Source organism: Rhynchophorus ferrugineus, unplaced genomic scaffold, assembly GCF_030347505.1.
Source record: "Rhynchophorus ferrugineus isolate W39M unplaced genomic scaffold, kcgeb_rfMv2 rfM1, whole genome shotgun sequence".
In the NCBI taxonomy this organism is placed as follows: Eukaryota; Metazoa; Arthropoda; class Insecta; order Coleoptera; family Curculionidae; genus Rhynchophorus; species Rhynchophorus ferrugineus.
In genome coordinates, this window is record NW_027472580.1 from 35,885,818 (window position 1) to 35,903,063 (window position 17,246).

Here is a 17,246-nt window from a genome sequence, read left to right on the forward strand (position 1 = left end):
TTGTCTATATGATTCCGCCGTACGTCTTTCGAATATAATGAGAACGAGCAACGACACTAAACATCGACACGATTATACAGCAGGAACACTTAAATTGAAATATTATTACTAACGAAGAGGCGTTGCCTGAATAACCATTATCAGAAAAAATGTTAGAAAAGCCTCCATTAAAACTCAATTATCAAAACGTGTTTTCCAAAATGTCAGTTTGAGTGAAAATGATGATTAAATAGGTGCGCATGAGTAAATTCATCAGTCGTCGGTTACAGATCGACGCCTTTTCGGAATCATGTAATGAACGGGGTTGTTTACAGAGTAATTATTCCCGTTACTCTCTCGGGAGCGCCCGGAGGAGCGGAGACATCGTCGTTAACAGCTTGACACCTCCAATTAAAACCGATGTGCAGTCAAAAACGCGGGGACCCCTTCGTAACTTTTCAATCGGATGGGGGAAATAAAGCTCGTCCCAGCGTAAACTCGCAGACTCCCCCTCATCCTCTACATACACACTCACACACACACAGACGCGCGTACCGCTGTGTGCTACTCGTCGGCAGACGTGCATTTTCCGGTTGGGGTGCGAGACAAGGACGTCGTTGAAGGAGCTTTTGTACGGGACGAGGAAGGGAAGCGGCTGCGAGGGTGGTTGGCGGCGATGAGGGGTCGATGGTGTATTCGGATCTTTTGTGTAACGTCGAGCCCGCAGCCACGGGAAAGTAGCCACTGATGCGATCACGAAGCGTACAAATCGATGTTCGTTTGTACCTTCTTCTTTGACAAAGTTACAGAGGCGTACTGCAATTATTTCTCTATTATATTAAGGGGATCTGGAGCACTAAATCTTTATATTCCCACTTTTATCTATTCATATGATTTGTAGAAAATCAACATTCACAATAAAATTATATGAAATAAACAAAAGATACTGACGCGCGCTTTTGTCTTTTCCATTTTATTTCTATTTATAGAATATACAATGAGAGTATATTATGACATAAAAATTTTAAATTCTACAATTTTGTAATTGTTATTTAAATTTTAATAATCATTATTTTTATTTATTTTTATTTTTATTTTTATAGTATATTATAATTATTTTATTAATTTGAAGCTTTATTGTGGAAAATCGGTACAATATATTTTATTCAAAGTGTTTTCCATTGATTCTACCGAAAAAACGATATATTTTTTGAGGTGAATAGGAAGTGTAGCGCTGCTCAGTAATAATAAGAAAGAGCAAGGTCTGGAGAATATACGGCAGGTGATGTCAGTTTTCGATGACCTTCAGCCGACTTTCTCTAAAAATTGTTTTACTTCAATTCAATTCAAATTAAAAATTCCCACAAATGTATTAACTCGGTATAAATTCGGATATTTTCAACGCACTAAAAAACATTTAGTTCACATTTCGACGAAATGATTGTTTACTGATCATAAAACGTACGTTGTAGTAACACAAAACCTTGTAAATCCCTTAAAATTAGTGTATAGGCTCAATGTTGTAATTTAGCAGCCACCGAGTCTATTCGATAATAGATAGTAAATAATATTCACAACATATAAGTTTACTTATAACTTAAAACACTTGAAATTTATTTAATAAAATACATATTTGCAATATATATAAATTAATTAAAATTATATAAATTGTTTGCAATATAGGCTGAATTTAGAACAAAGTTTCAAACGTTGGACTAACCTTCAAAGTACTGTGTCTATATATACAAAAAACAATTTTTTTCGTATTTAGTTTTCATTTTTTTCCAATGAATGTTTTGCTCTCAACCAGCTATTTCATTTCTTTTTTTTATAATAATTTAAATAGTTTATAATACATTTAAAAAGACACTATATATTTACATATGTCAAAAACAAAATTAAATTAAATTAAAATTAAATTAAGAGAAATATTGTGGATGCCAAATACTATATGAATGATTATTTACACCAAGACCACTGACAGGAGAAATTAAGAAATTAGTGAAAATTGCTACTTTTATTTAATTAGAGTCCAGGTAAGGGTTCCTAAATAATCACTTAATTTTAAGTCACTGTAGAGACAAATAGTAAGTTAGTTAGTAACGACTAGTAATAAAATAAACAGTATGATAAACACCAACAAATATTAAAATATTAATCTATATGAATGATAATCTGTCTATACTTAAAAATAATTATAAAGGGAAGACACCATAAATCTACAATATATTATTATGATAGGAAGGATTATAACCTTAAAAGTAAAAAACCCTATCAAAAATTGAAATGAGATATTTTATCAGTTAGATTATACGAATTAAAAACATTAGTATCAAAAATAAAATTGAAATCCTAATATTAAAGCAAATATTTGTTGTCATTTTAAATACATAATACAGATACAGTAATGAGACATTCTTTTGAATATTACAACTTATATTATGATTGAACTGATATTATAATTGATTATTAGAATAAAAATATATAATTTATAAAAATGCTATTTAAACACTGACTGATCTGATTTAGCCGTCTACTATATTTATTTTTTGATAAAAACTAATTTGAATAAATTTAACATTTTCTAGCTGTGGAATAAATTATTTTCGGATAATTCTAGGTAAGGGTATTCGAAAAGTGTAGTGATAAATAGACTGTTTATTTGACGATCGGAAATCTACAGGAAACTTTAATTCTTAAATACCTTGTTTATGCCACCGAAATTCAACCTATTTCAGGGGTGAACGTTATCCAGGCGTGCATTTCATTATATTTTTGTTTTGTTTTCGACTGATGACTGAACAAAATATTTAAATTGTAAGGATTGCATAAATATTTTTCACTTAATCCAATTGAATAAAGGCATCAATCAAACAATATTTTTCCAGTTTACGAACACCACTACAATATAATTTTTAATGCTAGAGCAGGGATCTTTCTCGCTTGACATTTTCTATAGATTTATTGCATGACCTTGTGAATTGCATCAAAATTCACGATGTTCTCATTGTGAATCATAAAGAGCTCGAAAAGATTAGCCCTACCCTATTCTCGGTCGTACACACACACAAACTGGTCGATTAATTTCTAAACTTCGAATCCAAACAGAACAAAACCTCAAACGTCGACCCCGACTAAATCCAAGGGTGCAAAAAATCAACCCTTCCGACCCGTCCGAAAACGGTATTTTTGGCAAGTGTGTCACGCATCACTACCCAAAATTAATCCTTTAATTCGAGTTGTGTGCGCGTCTCGACGGGCATAGTTGAAGTGGAGAGGGAGAGGGGTAGAGAATGATGCGATAGTATGAGGGCGAGCGGGGCAATTCGTGTCCTCATTAAATTTGGAGGGCGCCACCCCGACTCTCCCCCAACGGTTTCAATTATACAATGGGCAGATTAGGCGTCGGGTCTGATACAATGGCAACATTAAATACTACGGTCCGAGAGGGAGGGGTGAGTCCACCGACCGGGGAGATTGAGATGGCGTTTTGACGGTCGACATGGCTGGATTGTCAGCTGTGAAGATTCACGGTATGGTCACGCACAGTCAGGACCGGACCCAATTTAATATTAATATGATTAAGGAACGTAATTTATAACGTTGTCCGCATTATCTTGGTTTTCGACATGATGGGGAAGTCAGTGAATAAAAAGTGGAAAATAAACTCGAGGGTGGACTAATTTAATAAATAAGAATTATGTCCAGATCTTTTGGAAAAACTCAACAGCATTTGGATAAAGTAACTTGATGTCAGATTAGATTTTTTTGTATATTTTAAAGTATCCTTTTTACCAACGAGGGTTTATCGGGAGTGGCCCTACAGTTTAACGTGGGCTCCGAACCACAGTCCTTAGCTTAAGCCTACCGACTGGCGAGTGACCAACTCCGATCCGGTCTTAACCAACCTGGTTACTGGCGTGACTGGGATCATTTTCCTTGTCGGATTTTACACTTTTGCCTAAGAACAATTACAAATATTAAACAATCACAAACATAAATTTACACGAACGAACCCGCGACTATCACAACAGCAGGAGGACCGTCCCGTCGCCTTTACCACTGCGCCAATCAAGCCGGCTATATTAGATTTGAAATATCACTATAATTTCGCAAACAATATACTGACAGATATTAAAAGATCCAGCATAAATGCTGAAGAAAGCTCAAAAAATCAGTAAATTGATTAAAATTATAAGATTCCAGATATAGTGAGTATTAAATCGCATCAGATACATTCGTAACCAACTTCAGGTTGAAACGTCACTAACAGGCTTCACTTCAAGTATGTGTCACTTTATCGAAGCGTGAACAAGAATGTTTTTCAGTGCCTTGAAAATGTCTGAATTTTTACCAAATAAATCGAGTTTTATTTTTTACTCCAATTTAAAGAAAAAGACGGCCTAAGGTCATTGAATGCTCTATGAAGCTTATCGCAACCATGCTACATCGATTTCAACATGTGAATAATGGTTTCCAGGTTTTAAAAGTGGTCATTTTGATCCCGAACGTACAGACCATTCTGGACTGTCAGGGAATTTGAAGATGAAGCTCGATGAAACATTAATGGGGATCGACTACAATTGATGGCTTTGAACCGACCAAAACGGGTGGAATACGAATAAGATACAACAATGTTATTCAGCATGACAACGCTTGGTCTCATATTGTAAAATCAGTGAAATCATACTTGAAAACCTTTAGATGGAAAGTGCTACCTCACCCGCCGTATTCCCCATACCTTGCTTCTTCGGATTACTACTTGTTTCGACATATGATTCGGAACCTGTCTGAGTAGCGCTTGACGTTTTATGAAGATACCAAAAAATGGTTTGATTACTTGATAGCTTCAAAAGATACATCGTTCTTTCTAGACGTAATCCTTAAATTGGCTAAAATATGGGAAAGAGTACCAGCTATCGATGGGCAATATTTTGAATAAAATACATTGTATCGATTTTTCATCTCAAAGCTTCAAAATTTATTTACAGGCCTAATACATTATCCATAATGTCATCCAAACTGAGTTATTAGATAACCAAAAAAATATTTATGGTATCCGCGCTGTATGGAAATAAATATTCCACCATATCTGCGTTTAAGTGTAAAAATCATACAAGGAATCGGAAAATTACCAAGTATTGTAAACAAAATTTATACAACCCCCTTAAGCGCTTTGCTATGCCTCTTTATGATTGTTTTTAATTATCAAGTTATCTAGTCAAGGCAAACATCGCAATAGTCTTAGGATCCAGTTTCACAATAACACAAGCTTACTGTACATAAAGGATTAAAATAATACTATTATATAAGGCTATATCTAAATTTGTATATGCCTGTATTTGTTTTGAAATAAGTACTTAAGATTCAATTTTAAGTATACATTTTATGATAAATTATACATACAATACAATAAAATTCCCCATTATATTTACATCGTTAGTTTGAAAATAGATAGTTAATATCAAATAAGGAGATTAAAGTTATAGATGTGAAGATGTAATGTCCATAGAAGGTTTTCAATTTACTTCAGATTATATTATTGCTAGTCATTTCAAATTCCTGGTAATATAAACAAATAGTTTTAGCATAATTTAAATAAAAATTGTGGCAAATAATCATAATAGTCCAAGGAAAATGTAATGTAATATTCTATACTAATTGGTTTTTTTAATTTCATTCTACAATGTAATATACAAAAACTGAGCAAACGATTTCCAAATCAGTTATTAGTATACTTTCTTTCACTTAACTCAAGTAGTCGATAGACTACTAGTTAGAACCTCTAGTTAGACCTAAATAAGAAGTATAGCCAGATCATTGAATGTTAATAAGAAGTATAGCCAGATCATTGAATGTTATTCAAAGTATACAGACGCTAATCACGAAGCCCTTAAAATTGAGTTTTCGACATCCGTTACTTTTGTTGTTTGATTTGTAGAAATTGATTGCGACAAAGTCCACAAAACACACTTAGAAACTTATGGTAATGCTGCTCCGCTATATCTTAATCGTCGGTTTTGGTTACAACTATTTAAAAGTGATTTTGATTTTGTCAGTGACATCGAATATCCTGAAAGAGCAGAAACCTTAGTAATTGAGGACAGCTTAACAATTGAGGGATCAACTATTACTAGATGTTAACATGCGATGGGAAAGATCCAAAAGGAGGGAAAACGATATTTCATAACAATTGTTTTCATTGTAGATATATCGACTAAAATGTGTATTAAGTTATAAAATTAATAAACATTATAAATAATATACAAATACATTTAGAACTAACTACATAAATTATTAATATAAACAGAGATAGATGAGAAAATATCGATTATTCCTAATTCGACCCTGTAACTATCCCGAATACGTTAACACGGTAGGTGTCCGCTTATCTGATATAAAGTGTATACGGTCCTATCGCCCTTATATCACCCCTTCTGCGATCCCAGGTGTGTTGCCGCTGAGAACAGTTGATGGGTGTATTATATGTGCCCATATTCATGACTAAAGCAGGCGGTGTTTAACTTGGGAATGTCTTTAATTTTGGAAAGGGACCCCGGGGAATCGACAAGTTCGGACCGGCTATGTAAATTTTAATTTCGACCTGGATTTCGGGAGCAGTCCCCGTCATTACTGATGTTTTATTTATGACACCGTGGGCTCGCCAGCTAAGCTAGGTAGAAATCACACAAAAGGCGACTTTTTAGTTAGTTTGTTACCTCACCATTCATAAGTATTTGCATAATCCTTAAGAATAAATTATATGGTATATGAATGTGTGAATGTACATACAGCAGAAAAATCTGAAGAAATTAGTAGAGTTAATCCGGAATATTATATTATGTATGATATTTTTCCATAGCAGGCTATTATTTATTCAATAGCCTAGTTCAAGACCTTATAAGGTAATACATGCATTAGATGTAATATAAAATACATATTATAAAAACACTTGTTACAAGTTTACAGCAAAGTTAATAGAACATTCTTGTTAAACCAGGTTTATTTCTACTTTAAAAGAGAGCAAAGGCTCTGAAATAACATGCACTCCTTGTCATTATTTCGATGGGTTTTCATACGGGATTGATTCCAATTGATATTACCAAAATATTATTTTCAATTTCCATTGCCAGAATAAAGTGTTACGAGTCATCGTTGATGCCCCATATGACATGTCCAATAAACTGATTCAACGCAATATACTCATAGAACCCATAACGAGTATGATTCGGAGTGTTAGTGCGAAGTACTCTGAAAGACTATTAGTGCATCACAATGCACTCGCCAAACAGTTAAATGTGCGCGATGACAGTGAAGTGAGTAGGCTCAAACGCAAACTGCCATACGAACGGATTAATAGACACATAGAGTGAGATTTAATAATCTCTAGGATAAGTTAGAATAGTTTTTAGAATAAGTTAGGATAGACTTTAAAATAAGTTAGAATAGTATCTAGAATAAGATTTAGATTATAAGTTGTACAGTAGATCATTTACTGAAGTCATCTACTACATGTGATAGTTATAGTATCATATAACTGAAGTCATATAATATTACTTAATGCACACGGGCAGATTGTTGACATTCTACAAGATTAATTTAAAAAATCCATTGATTATGAAATTTACAAATGTACAAATAATTCTGTTTAACGATAACACGTCCTTTAAATAACACTCAACTATATTTTAATCAATATCTCTTAGTTCGTGATGTGATAATATTTAAACAAGATAAATTATTAGAACTATATTGTCATTTCTTTTATTTCCAGGTATATTAAATTATTTCCTATTCTATAATAAGTTTGAGTATTGTGATAGTATACCATATATATATGCCATATATATATGTTATATACATATAACGTCAATTTTTCAAACAAATTTTTTTGGCAAAATTAGTTTTTTTTATTCAACATAATTCCCTTCAAGGGTGATACACTGATTATAGCGACCCTCCAACTTATCGATACCATTTTTGTAGTACGATTTGTCCTTTATTTCAAAATAGGCCTCAGTTTCGGTGATAACTTCTTCATTCGACCAAAATTCCCCTCAGAGAGCATTATTTTGAGACCTGAGAATAGGAAATAGTCAGCTCTGGAGAATACGGTGGATGAGGAACCAATTCGAAGCCGAATTAATGGATTTTTGCCATCGCTTTCACTGACTTTTGACACGGTGAATTGTTTGGTGAAGCAGAACTTTCTTTTTCTTCAAACGCAGCCGTTTACGGCGATTTCGTCCTTCAAACAGTCCAATAACGCTATATAATGGTTCTTCCTTTTTCAAGATAATCAATGAAAATTATTCCATGCGCATCCCAAAATACAGACGCCATAACCTTACCAGCCGACTGTTGCGTTTTCCCACACTTTGGAGCGGGTTCATTGTGTGCAGTCCACTGGGATGACTCTATTAGACTTCGGAGTGAAATGATGTAGCCATGTTTCATCCATTGTCGCATATCGACGAAAAAACTCGGGTTTATTACGCTTGGTAATCTTCAAACACTGCTCCGAATCATCAACTTGTCGTTGTTTTTGGTCAAAACTGAGCTCGAGCGGCGCCCACTTTGCACATAGCTTTCTCATACCCAAATATTCGTGAATGATATGATGTACACGTTTAGTTGATATCTTTAGAATGTCTGCTATTTCATTCAATTTCAATTTACAGTCATTCAAAATCATTTTGTGGATTTTTTAAATATTTTCGTCGGTAATAACCTCTTTTGGGCGTCCACTGCGTTCACCGTCTTCGGTGCTCATCTCACCACGTCTAAACTTTGTATACCAATCCTTGATGGTTCATTTTCCTGGTGTCTGGAAACTCGGCATCAAGCCAAGTTTTTGCTTCAACTTTATTCTTTCCCTTCAATAAGCGGTATATTATCAGCACGCAAAATTCCTTTTTAGTCATGTATATATATATAGACGAACTTTAAAATATATGCTATGTTATCATTAAGAATTGTATGAAATTGTTCAAAAAAACCTTCACCGATATTTTCACGTTTCCATACCGGTGAACTTTCAATGAAAACTCCAAATCTCCCTTACTTTCCTCCCCTTCGCCGCCCATCTAATTTCGTAGCCCGCACCCTCCCTGACGATGAAGCCGGCAAACGCGAGACGGCTTTTTCCCTTTTTTTTGTTTCTTTTCTTGTTCGCGCGATCCTTTATTGATGCAAATTGAATTCCGGCCACGCGAAAGCCGCCCGTCTTTTCAGTCCCTTAGCACTGTGGGGGTCGGGGATGAGCGCCGCCGCCTGCTTTTATGACGACGGCGTGAGGGAAATCGGTACGACGCTGTGACACGCCGTAAAAGAGGCGGTATGTGTCGAACGTGCGGCTAAAGGTCGCGACACAAAACGGCTTCTATCGTTTCGCCTGAGGATATAAAGAAATCAGCATATAAAGGAATCGTCCTGCCACATACGGTGGCGATATTTGCGAATTGATCTTGACATTACATTATTCTTAAATTTTCAAAATAATGCAATATACCCTTAAATATTATTAAGTTAATTATGACTTTTGGTTTACAACGTTTTTCGGTATATAATGACTAAGGTTTTGAGATTTTTTAGACGTTTGACAGTACTAACACAAATTGAATTTAATAGGTTCATTCAGTTATAGATTGCGACGCATAAAACAACACTCTGTCTTTTTTTTAACTATGGTAAAATGAGAATAAAATATCCCCTTGAGTTTAAAGCGAATTTTACATTTTTGTAAACCTCATTTGACGCTATATTCAACATCATATATGAGGTACATAGACTGTCTTATTGGAAGAACAATATTGACATGAACATTTAAGAATTATTTTATAACAATCTTGTGTTTACGGCCATTAAAACAAACAAGCACAATAGAGTCTTGAAATGACAAATCTACCAACGATGCTTTTTTAACAGCTTAATTTTAATTCTTTATGTTATGTTTTTTGTATCTATTTTTCTTGAGGCTTTATAATAAATTTGTTATGTAACCTGTCAAGAAATTAAAAATTGATAAAAATATAGCAATTTTACATAAACCTTTCATGCACAAATATATTGATATCTGGCTTAAAATTACAAAATGTACAAGTGTAAAATATATGTGTGTAAAGTGAAATCAAATGGAACCTTTAAGTGCTTGCAAATATTCCGATGATTCTTTTTTCATTCTAAAAAGGGACTTATTCCAAAAAAGTGGTATAATACAACCTACATTTTACACAAACTTAAAAACTAAGTATATATTTATGAGAACTAATCAGTATTCACTCCTTACTTAATCTCTATGGTAAGAATATTCATATATAAACAATGGTGCTTTTTCTGTTAAATATAATATATATAATAAAAATATTTTCAATCATTTCTACACCTCTTTCGCATTTTTCATGGCGACATGGCGATTTCATGTCAACAGAACGATGTTGACTTGGCAGCGATCCAATCATCAACTCTCCTGGACTAACACCGCTTGAAATTATATTAGATACACTTCTGATCGCCAGCAATCTCTTTTTTTGTCTTTGACAAGCATCCTTGGATTGTTTCCATCACACGTAAACGTTAGGAAATACTGGATCCATATACTGCTAAGCGTTCCGTAAGTTTTTAAATAGTTTGATCTCAGCTTTTATCCAAAAAGTATTGTAATAGACCCTCCAGGTCGTTCTATGTTAATGCCATCAATATGAGTAGTTTTAAAAGGTTTAAACGAAAACCTATAATATGGATATGACGTAGCCGCATTACCGTAATTTTCTGAAAGTGTTCGATGGGCCGCAGCAGCATATTTCAATTGCAGAAAATGTAATTTTGAACGACATATTATTAGCGTCTGTATACACTGATTAATATTAAGGTTAGGTTGTTTAACAGATAGACGTCGAATATTAAAATACATGTAACACTTGACATGATAACAATTTATGAACAAAAACGTGCATTAATAACAACTTTAATATGGACAAACTACAGGTTAATGGGGCATGAAAAACCGGGCAAATAAAAATTCCCGTGACACCCAACAACTTTATTTAATCAAATCGCAATAAATTGCAATCAAAACCAATACGATATATCGTTAAGAAAACCACAGAACACATCATTCCGCTACCCTCGTCGACGCGAGGGTCCGTTAAACGCCACCCTTCGGCGAGGGTCGCGACTGCGAAGGGTGTGTTAATTGCCTGCGGTACAATTTACCCCCTTGACGTGCCGGTTGGTTACTGCCGCCGTCAGCCCGTGTATGTTTGCATTTGTAAGTAGCATGTTTGCCGGGACCCCATGCCCGGCCACCGTCGTTTCATCGGCGCCTCCGCCACCCCATACCCCGCCGGATCGTTCCTCGTGATTTTCTGTTGTTTTAGCACCTCGACAGGTTTCTGACGAGGGTGTCAAATGGTTCTTTCCCCCATATACTTTTCCCGAAAAATAACAACAGACTCGAAAGGAAACGAACCCGGAACGAAAACGTCACGGGCGCCATTCGATTCCCGACCCCTTACCGGTCCGGTCCGATCCCTTGGGATATTTAGCGTTGTCGATTCGAATAAAGCTCGGCGAGGTTTTTCTTTACTGTCGGGTACTTACGTGTCCGGATGGGAATTATTAAGTTTTTTTGGGTCTTTTAGAAAATGTGTACGGAGCTGTTTCGACGCAAATATTGACATTCCGTACTACAAAGCGGTGTACAATATGACGTACTTCCAATATCGCTTGTGTTTAACAACATTTATGTTTAAGTTAAAAGTATTTTTGCAAAAGAAAACATTCAAAAAATATTTAGTTCTTTTTCCAGAAACTCTAACATATAAAAATTATATTTGAACAGGGACTTCAAACTAGTCTCTTTGACATGAAACTTACTGACTAGTGGTAGCAATTTAAAAAAGCATCCCAGAAAATATTCAGTCTTAGCCACATTGTATAATGACAGTACATTGGGACTTTACCCTTTCGCTTGTATCAATCAAAAATAAACATAAATAAAAAGCAGTCATATCAAGAAGAACATTTGACCTATTTTGAAATATTCCTATATTCCTGTCAGGTTATAAAATATTTAATAAATCCACAAATAAAGCAAAAAAACTATATGCTAAAAATAGTAAAAAATAACAATTTTCCAAAAATAATTATTAAAATAAAATTTCATGATTAGTTCGGAATAAGGATTTTGGATGTAGAGAAAGATATTGATATTTCGATATATCGACAGTAAAGATGCTCCGCAATAACTCAATATTTTGCACAAAATATTTCTAAGAAAAATATAAATATTGATATATTTAAAAAAAGCGATATGTTTAATAAACCTTTAAAATTATCATTACCGATTTAATACCAAAATGTATTAAAATTAAAAGGTTTTTTAAAACGTTTAATAAATATCTAATTTCTTTTAAAGACATCCAAAAACGTCGGCTACAAAATATCGATATATCTGTCAAGAAAGATCGGGCAAATTATTTTTTAACTATCGATATATTAATTTTTTTTTCGGAATCCCTAGTTCTGAGAATATTATTAGAGGCAAACATCTTCTAAAACGTGACTGAATCGAATTTCGTTCAGGCATTTACATATATTTGGCCTAAGTAAGGCATAATAAGATAGTGGAGCAGATAACCCGCATTGGGGAATAAAAACAATTGCTTCCTGCATTCGACTTTGGGAAAACTTTAAAGTGACACATGACGACTATTATCAAACTTCTCGCTCTAACTTGTCCATGCCATATCTACTTACTTTACATTATTATATGACAATTCTTATTGCTACAGTAATATAATAGTTTTAAGTTAACATGTAGCCTTTATCTTGTTTAACTAAGCAATTAAAACACCAGAACAACATCATGTTTTATAGAGAGGAAAAATGTGGTTACTGGCAATGGGTTTGCTTCAAGGATTTTACAGTCTTACTTAAGGAAACATCAAAAATATAAATTGCCTTATAACCTCTCTAGGAATCGTACAGTATGGCACATGAAGTTCTAAAATTTGCACACCGACAAGTCTGTTAATCTAAGATCTGAAGCCCACGTTAAGTTTTATTCGTTTGGATATCGTTAACGCGTAATAGTATTTTAAATAAATAAATAAAAACCTGTAGCGCCCACAATTCGTATTACTAAAGTGTTTATTTATGACGGTATGAAGTCATTAAGCATAACAAAGAAACAAAATAGAACTGTCACAACTGCTAGTTTAAATATTTAATTGAATGAACCAATATCATGAACACTAATGATCAAATTCTAAATTAAAAATCCTCAAGACCAAACAAAAACATTTATAAAAAGTATATTACTAGGTACAATGACTCATAAAGAAGAGATAATAACACTTACCTGTTTGTGCATTTCCACATTGAGTCCGTAAGACATTTCGTAGTACTGAAACAAAAAAAAAAGGTAATCAACCAACAAATTTATTGCATCAGAAAATGAAAAAAGCCTTATTTGACAGATAATTCACCGTGTCGAAACATCCGCCCGATCTAACCGAAGAATTGCTGCCGATATGCGAAGGATCCTGACGATTTCCCATCGCCATCAAGAGCCCATAAATCAGCCACGAATAATTCTGAGAAAATGGTCCCGATCAAGTGCGAGTACCGCCGACACAAATCGATCCGAAGGCGAAACGGGAAAATAAAACGGGACGATTTGAATAAAATGCCGTATAACCAACCCCGGAGATACCATCCATCCTATATGCCTCGTTCTTTGGCAAACCGGATCGCTTGAATTGTTCCGAGAATCAAGTCTTCGGTAATGAGAAAAACGTGGCATTTGTCGGTTTTTTATATTATAGCAATTTTCGTTCAAGAATCAGGTGCAGATGTTCTAATTATTACTGGTTTATAGCGAAGAAAATTCACTTTCGAATGTTGTTCGACGACTCCAATGCTTGTAATTATAAACAATACAAGGTGAGGGAAGTCACTTATATTTTGTCTTATAAAATATATGTTCATCGTAAACATTTAAACTTAAAAATGATATTACATGGTTATGACCACCTGCATTTATTACGTCATAATCTACACTAGTTTCACAACTGGCACTACTAACCACAATTCCGATTTGTGTTATATAAAGGTATTATATAAAAAATATATTAATTGCTTAAATCAGCTATTTAACAGATCAATTGAAAAGTCCCCGTCCTGGCACATAGATGGCGCTACTAGAATTAAATCTATATGTTTTTTAGTTAGCCCTGACCCTCAAAAGATGCGTATATAAATTTGACAGCTGACGGATCATTAGTTTCTGAATTATAGCATATGGACTGAAGCAACTTATGTTATTGTGAAAAAAAGGGATAAAAAGGAATTTAGCGTGTTGATAAAATATTGTTTTTTGAAGGGAACAAATACAGTTGAAGCAAAAACTTGGCTTAATGCTGAGTTTCCGGACACTGTCCCTGGAAAATCAACCATCAAGGATTGGTATGCTAAGTTTAGACGTGGTGAAATGAGCACCGAAGATGGTGAACGCAGTGGACGCCCAAAAGAGGTTGTTACCGACAAAAACATTTAAAAAGTTCACAAAATGATTTTTACTGGCCGTAAATTGAAATTGAATGAAATAGCAGACACTCGAAAGATATCAAATGAACGTGTACATCATATAATCCATGAATATTTGAGCATGAGAAAGCTCTGTGCAAAGTGAGTGCCGCACGAGCTCACTTTTGACCAAAAACAACGACGAGTTGATGATTCGGAGCAGTGTTTGAAGATGATCAAGCGTAATAAACCCGAGTTTTTGCGCCGATATGTGACAATAGATGAAACATGGCTCATCATTTCACTCTGAAGTCCAATCACCCGAGTGGACAGTCACTCGAGTGGACTGACTGCACACGATGAACCCACTTCAAAGCGTGGGAAAACGCAACAGTCGGTTGGCAACTTTATGGCGTCTTTATTTTAGGATGCACATGGAATAATTTTTATTGACTACCGTGAAGAAGGAAGAACCATCCACAGCAACTATTACATAGCGTTATTGGACCGTTTGAAGGACGAAATCGCCGAAAAATGGCGGAATTTGAAAAAAGTGCTGCTTCGCCAAGACAATGCACCGTGTCACAAGTCAGTGAAAACGATGGCAAAAATCCATCCATTCCCCGTATTGTCCAGATCTGGCCACCAGCGACTATTTCCTGTTCTCAGATCTCAAAAGAATGCTCGGTGGGAAGCAATTTTCGTCGAATGAAGGGGTGATCGCCGAAACTGAGGCCTATTTTGAAGCAAAGGACAAATCATACTACAAAAATGGCATCGAATAGTTGGAAGGTCGCTATAATCAGTGCATCACTCTTGAAGGGAATTGTTGAATAAAAAAACTAATTTTGTCAAAAACATGTGTTTTACTATGGTAGGCCGGGGACTTTTCAATTGTTATGTTAAAATAATCAAAGCTCAAAACAGAATATATAAATATCATGCGCTACGGTGGATATATAAACAGCTGAAATGTTACTATGATCAAAAAATGGTAAACGTAAAAGTGGCGGTGTCGTTGGCTATTATAAATTCTTGTCACCGGGGTAAACTATCAATAAGAAATATTATTTAAGTGAAGTGTCATTTGTGTGAAGCTATATCGCTTCTATTAGTCGAGTTTCATAAATAGAATTCAACAACTATTTGAAACACTGTGATGAACATTTGAAAAAATAAATAACCCGTTGCAGCGACATTAAGGCATGTCGAATTTTACATCGTGGAATAACTGTCTGCAAAATACCCGAACTAACCCCCTACGAAATGATAACGATGATCTTGGCAACCCCGAGACGTTTATCTGGGATGTTATTAAAGGGTACTTTCTATAAGGGTGCCACTATCGACTGCCCAAATCTCGTCTACTTCACTTATCCGCTTATCGATTTTTGTATTTTCGACATTTTTTATATTGCCAATAAGTAATGGTCACATAATGTAAACACCATTGTTTCATTTCGTTTTACCTCAATTCACTGAGCCATATATCATTCCCCAAACCGTCGATTTCAAAATTTCATAATTCTATGCAAGTAATTTATTGAATATATAATGTTCAACTGTTCACTAATGATTATTTTAAATGAAACAAAATACAAGAAATAATAGAAAATACCTTAATACTTCTAATTAGGAGTAATTAACTTGGTCAATATCAATCAATAGTGCATTAAGTGCTTGCATGTATTCTGAAACTGTAACTTTCTTAGTTCTAACCCAATCTGACCAAGTGGTAATTTTTATATCCCGTAAGTACGCTGAGAGTGGTCACCACTTTTGCAACGTGTGACCAAGCTTAGGCATGCAAGAGGATAACGCTTTGTATCTTTTGATACTTTAGATCAACGATAGTTTATTAAATGTATTCATTTGAAACCATGATACATGCAGTAACAGTTTCATTCCACTTTAGATACTCGTAATACATTACACGTTGCTTATTTCACCAAATGCATAGTAAGACCTTATGCCAATGAACATTCCGCTTCTCTGCTGATATGGATAGTTTTGCTGAAGAAGCCTCACTTTTCATCGCTAGTGACAAAAAGGGCTGAAAACTTGAATTTATGGCTTGGCAACTAATAAAATCGCGATGTTGAAACGCGCCTTTTGGATGTTTACCATCGCATCTATATGCCTGGAAAGAGTTCATTCATAAAAAACCAACAATGGCAAATCCATCAAATTTTACAGTTAGGTGCGGTTATTAACGTATTGTAGTGTAATAATTAAACATGTTTCGCAATGTAGACATTTTCCACGTTATGTTTCCACCAACATTTTTTACCGTTAAAAGTACAACAAAATTTCCAAAGGAAATATTAGACGACAACACACAATTATATTTAAAATATGAGCATAATTAATGTAATTATTTTCGAATCCCAACCGCCAACCAAACAAAAATAAAACGGATGTCTTTACCATAAGGGATACAGTGACTAGACAGTTTATGTCAGAATTCTTGATAGTTCCTCTTCTACGTAATTTGAAGGATATCAAGATCAACTTGAAATTTATTTAAACCATAAGCAGTATTCTGATAGCATCCGCTTCTTAATAAATACGATGCTGCTACATTACGGCCTCATCGTTGTCATTACTTGATCAATTCAGCTACTCAAATCGATAATCAATATCTTATTCAGTTATGCCAAGTGATTCCGGTTTTAGAAACATTGTAAGTGAAATATCTAAATAAACGATAGATAAAGTACAATCAAGAAAGATAAAAT

At 34.5% G+C, this 17,246-nt stretch overlaps 1 protein-coding gene across 2 annotated transcripts in view; it reads right to left on the bottom strand.

Annotated features, from left to right (window-relative positions):
• Positions 1 to 17,246, bottom strand: part of LOC143206769 (transducin-like enhancer protein 4) — a 265,857-nt gene that overhangs the window by 163,741 nt on the left and 84,870 nt on the right. For both annotated transcript variants that reach the window (XM_076419463.1, XM_076419462.1), the window contains exon 4: positions 13,343 to 13,387. In XM_076419463.1, coding sequence (XP_076275578.1) covers positions 13,343 to 13,387 — 45 coding nt within the window. The remainder of the gene's footprint in view (positions 1 to 13,342; positions 13,388 to 17,246) is intronic.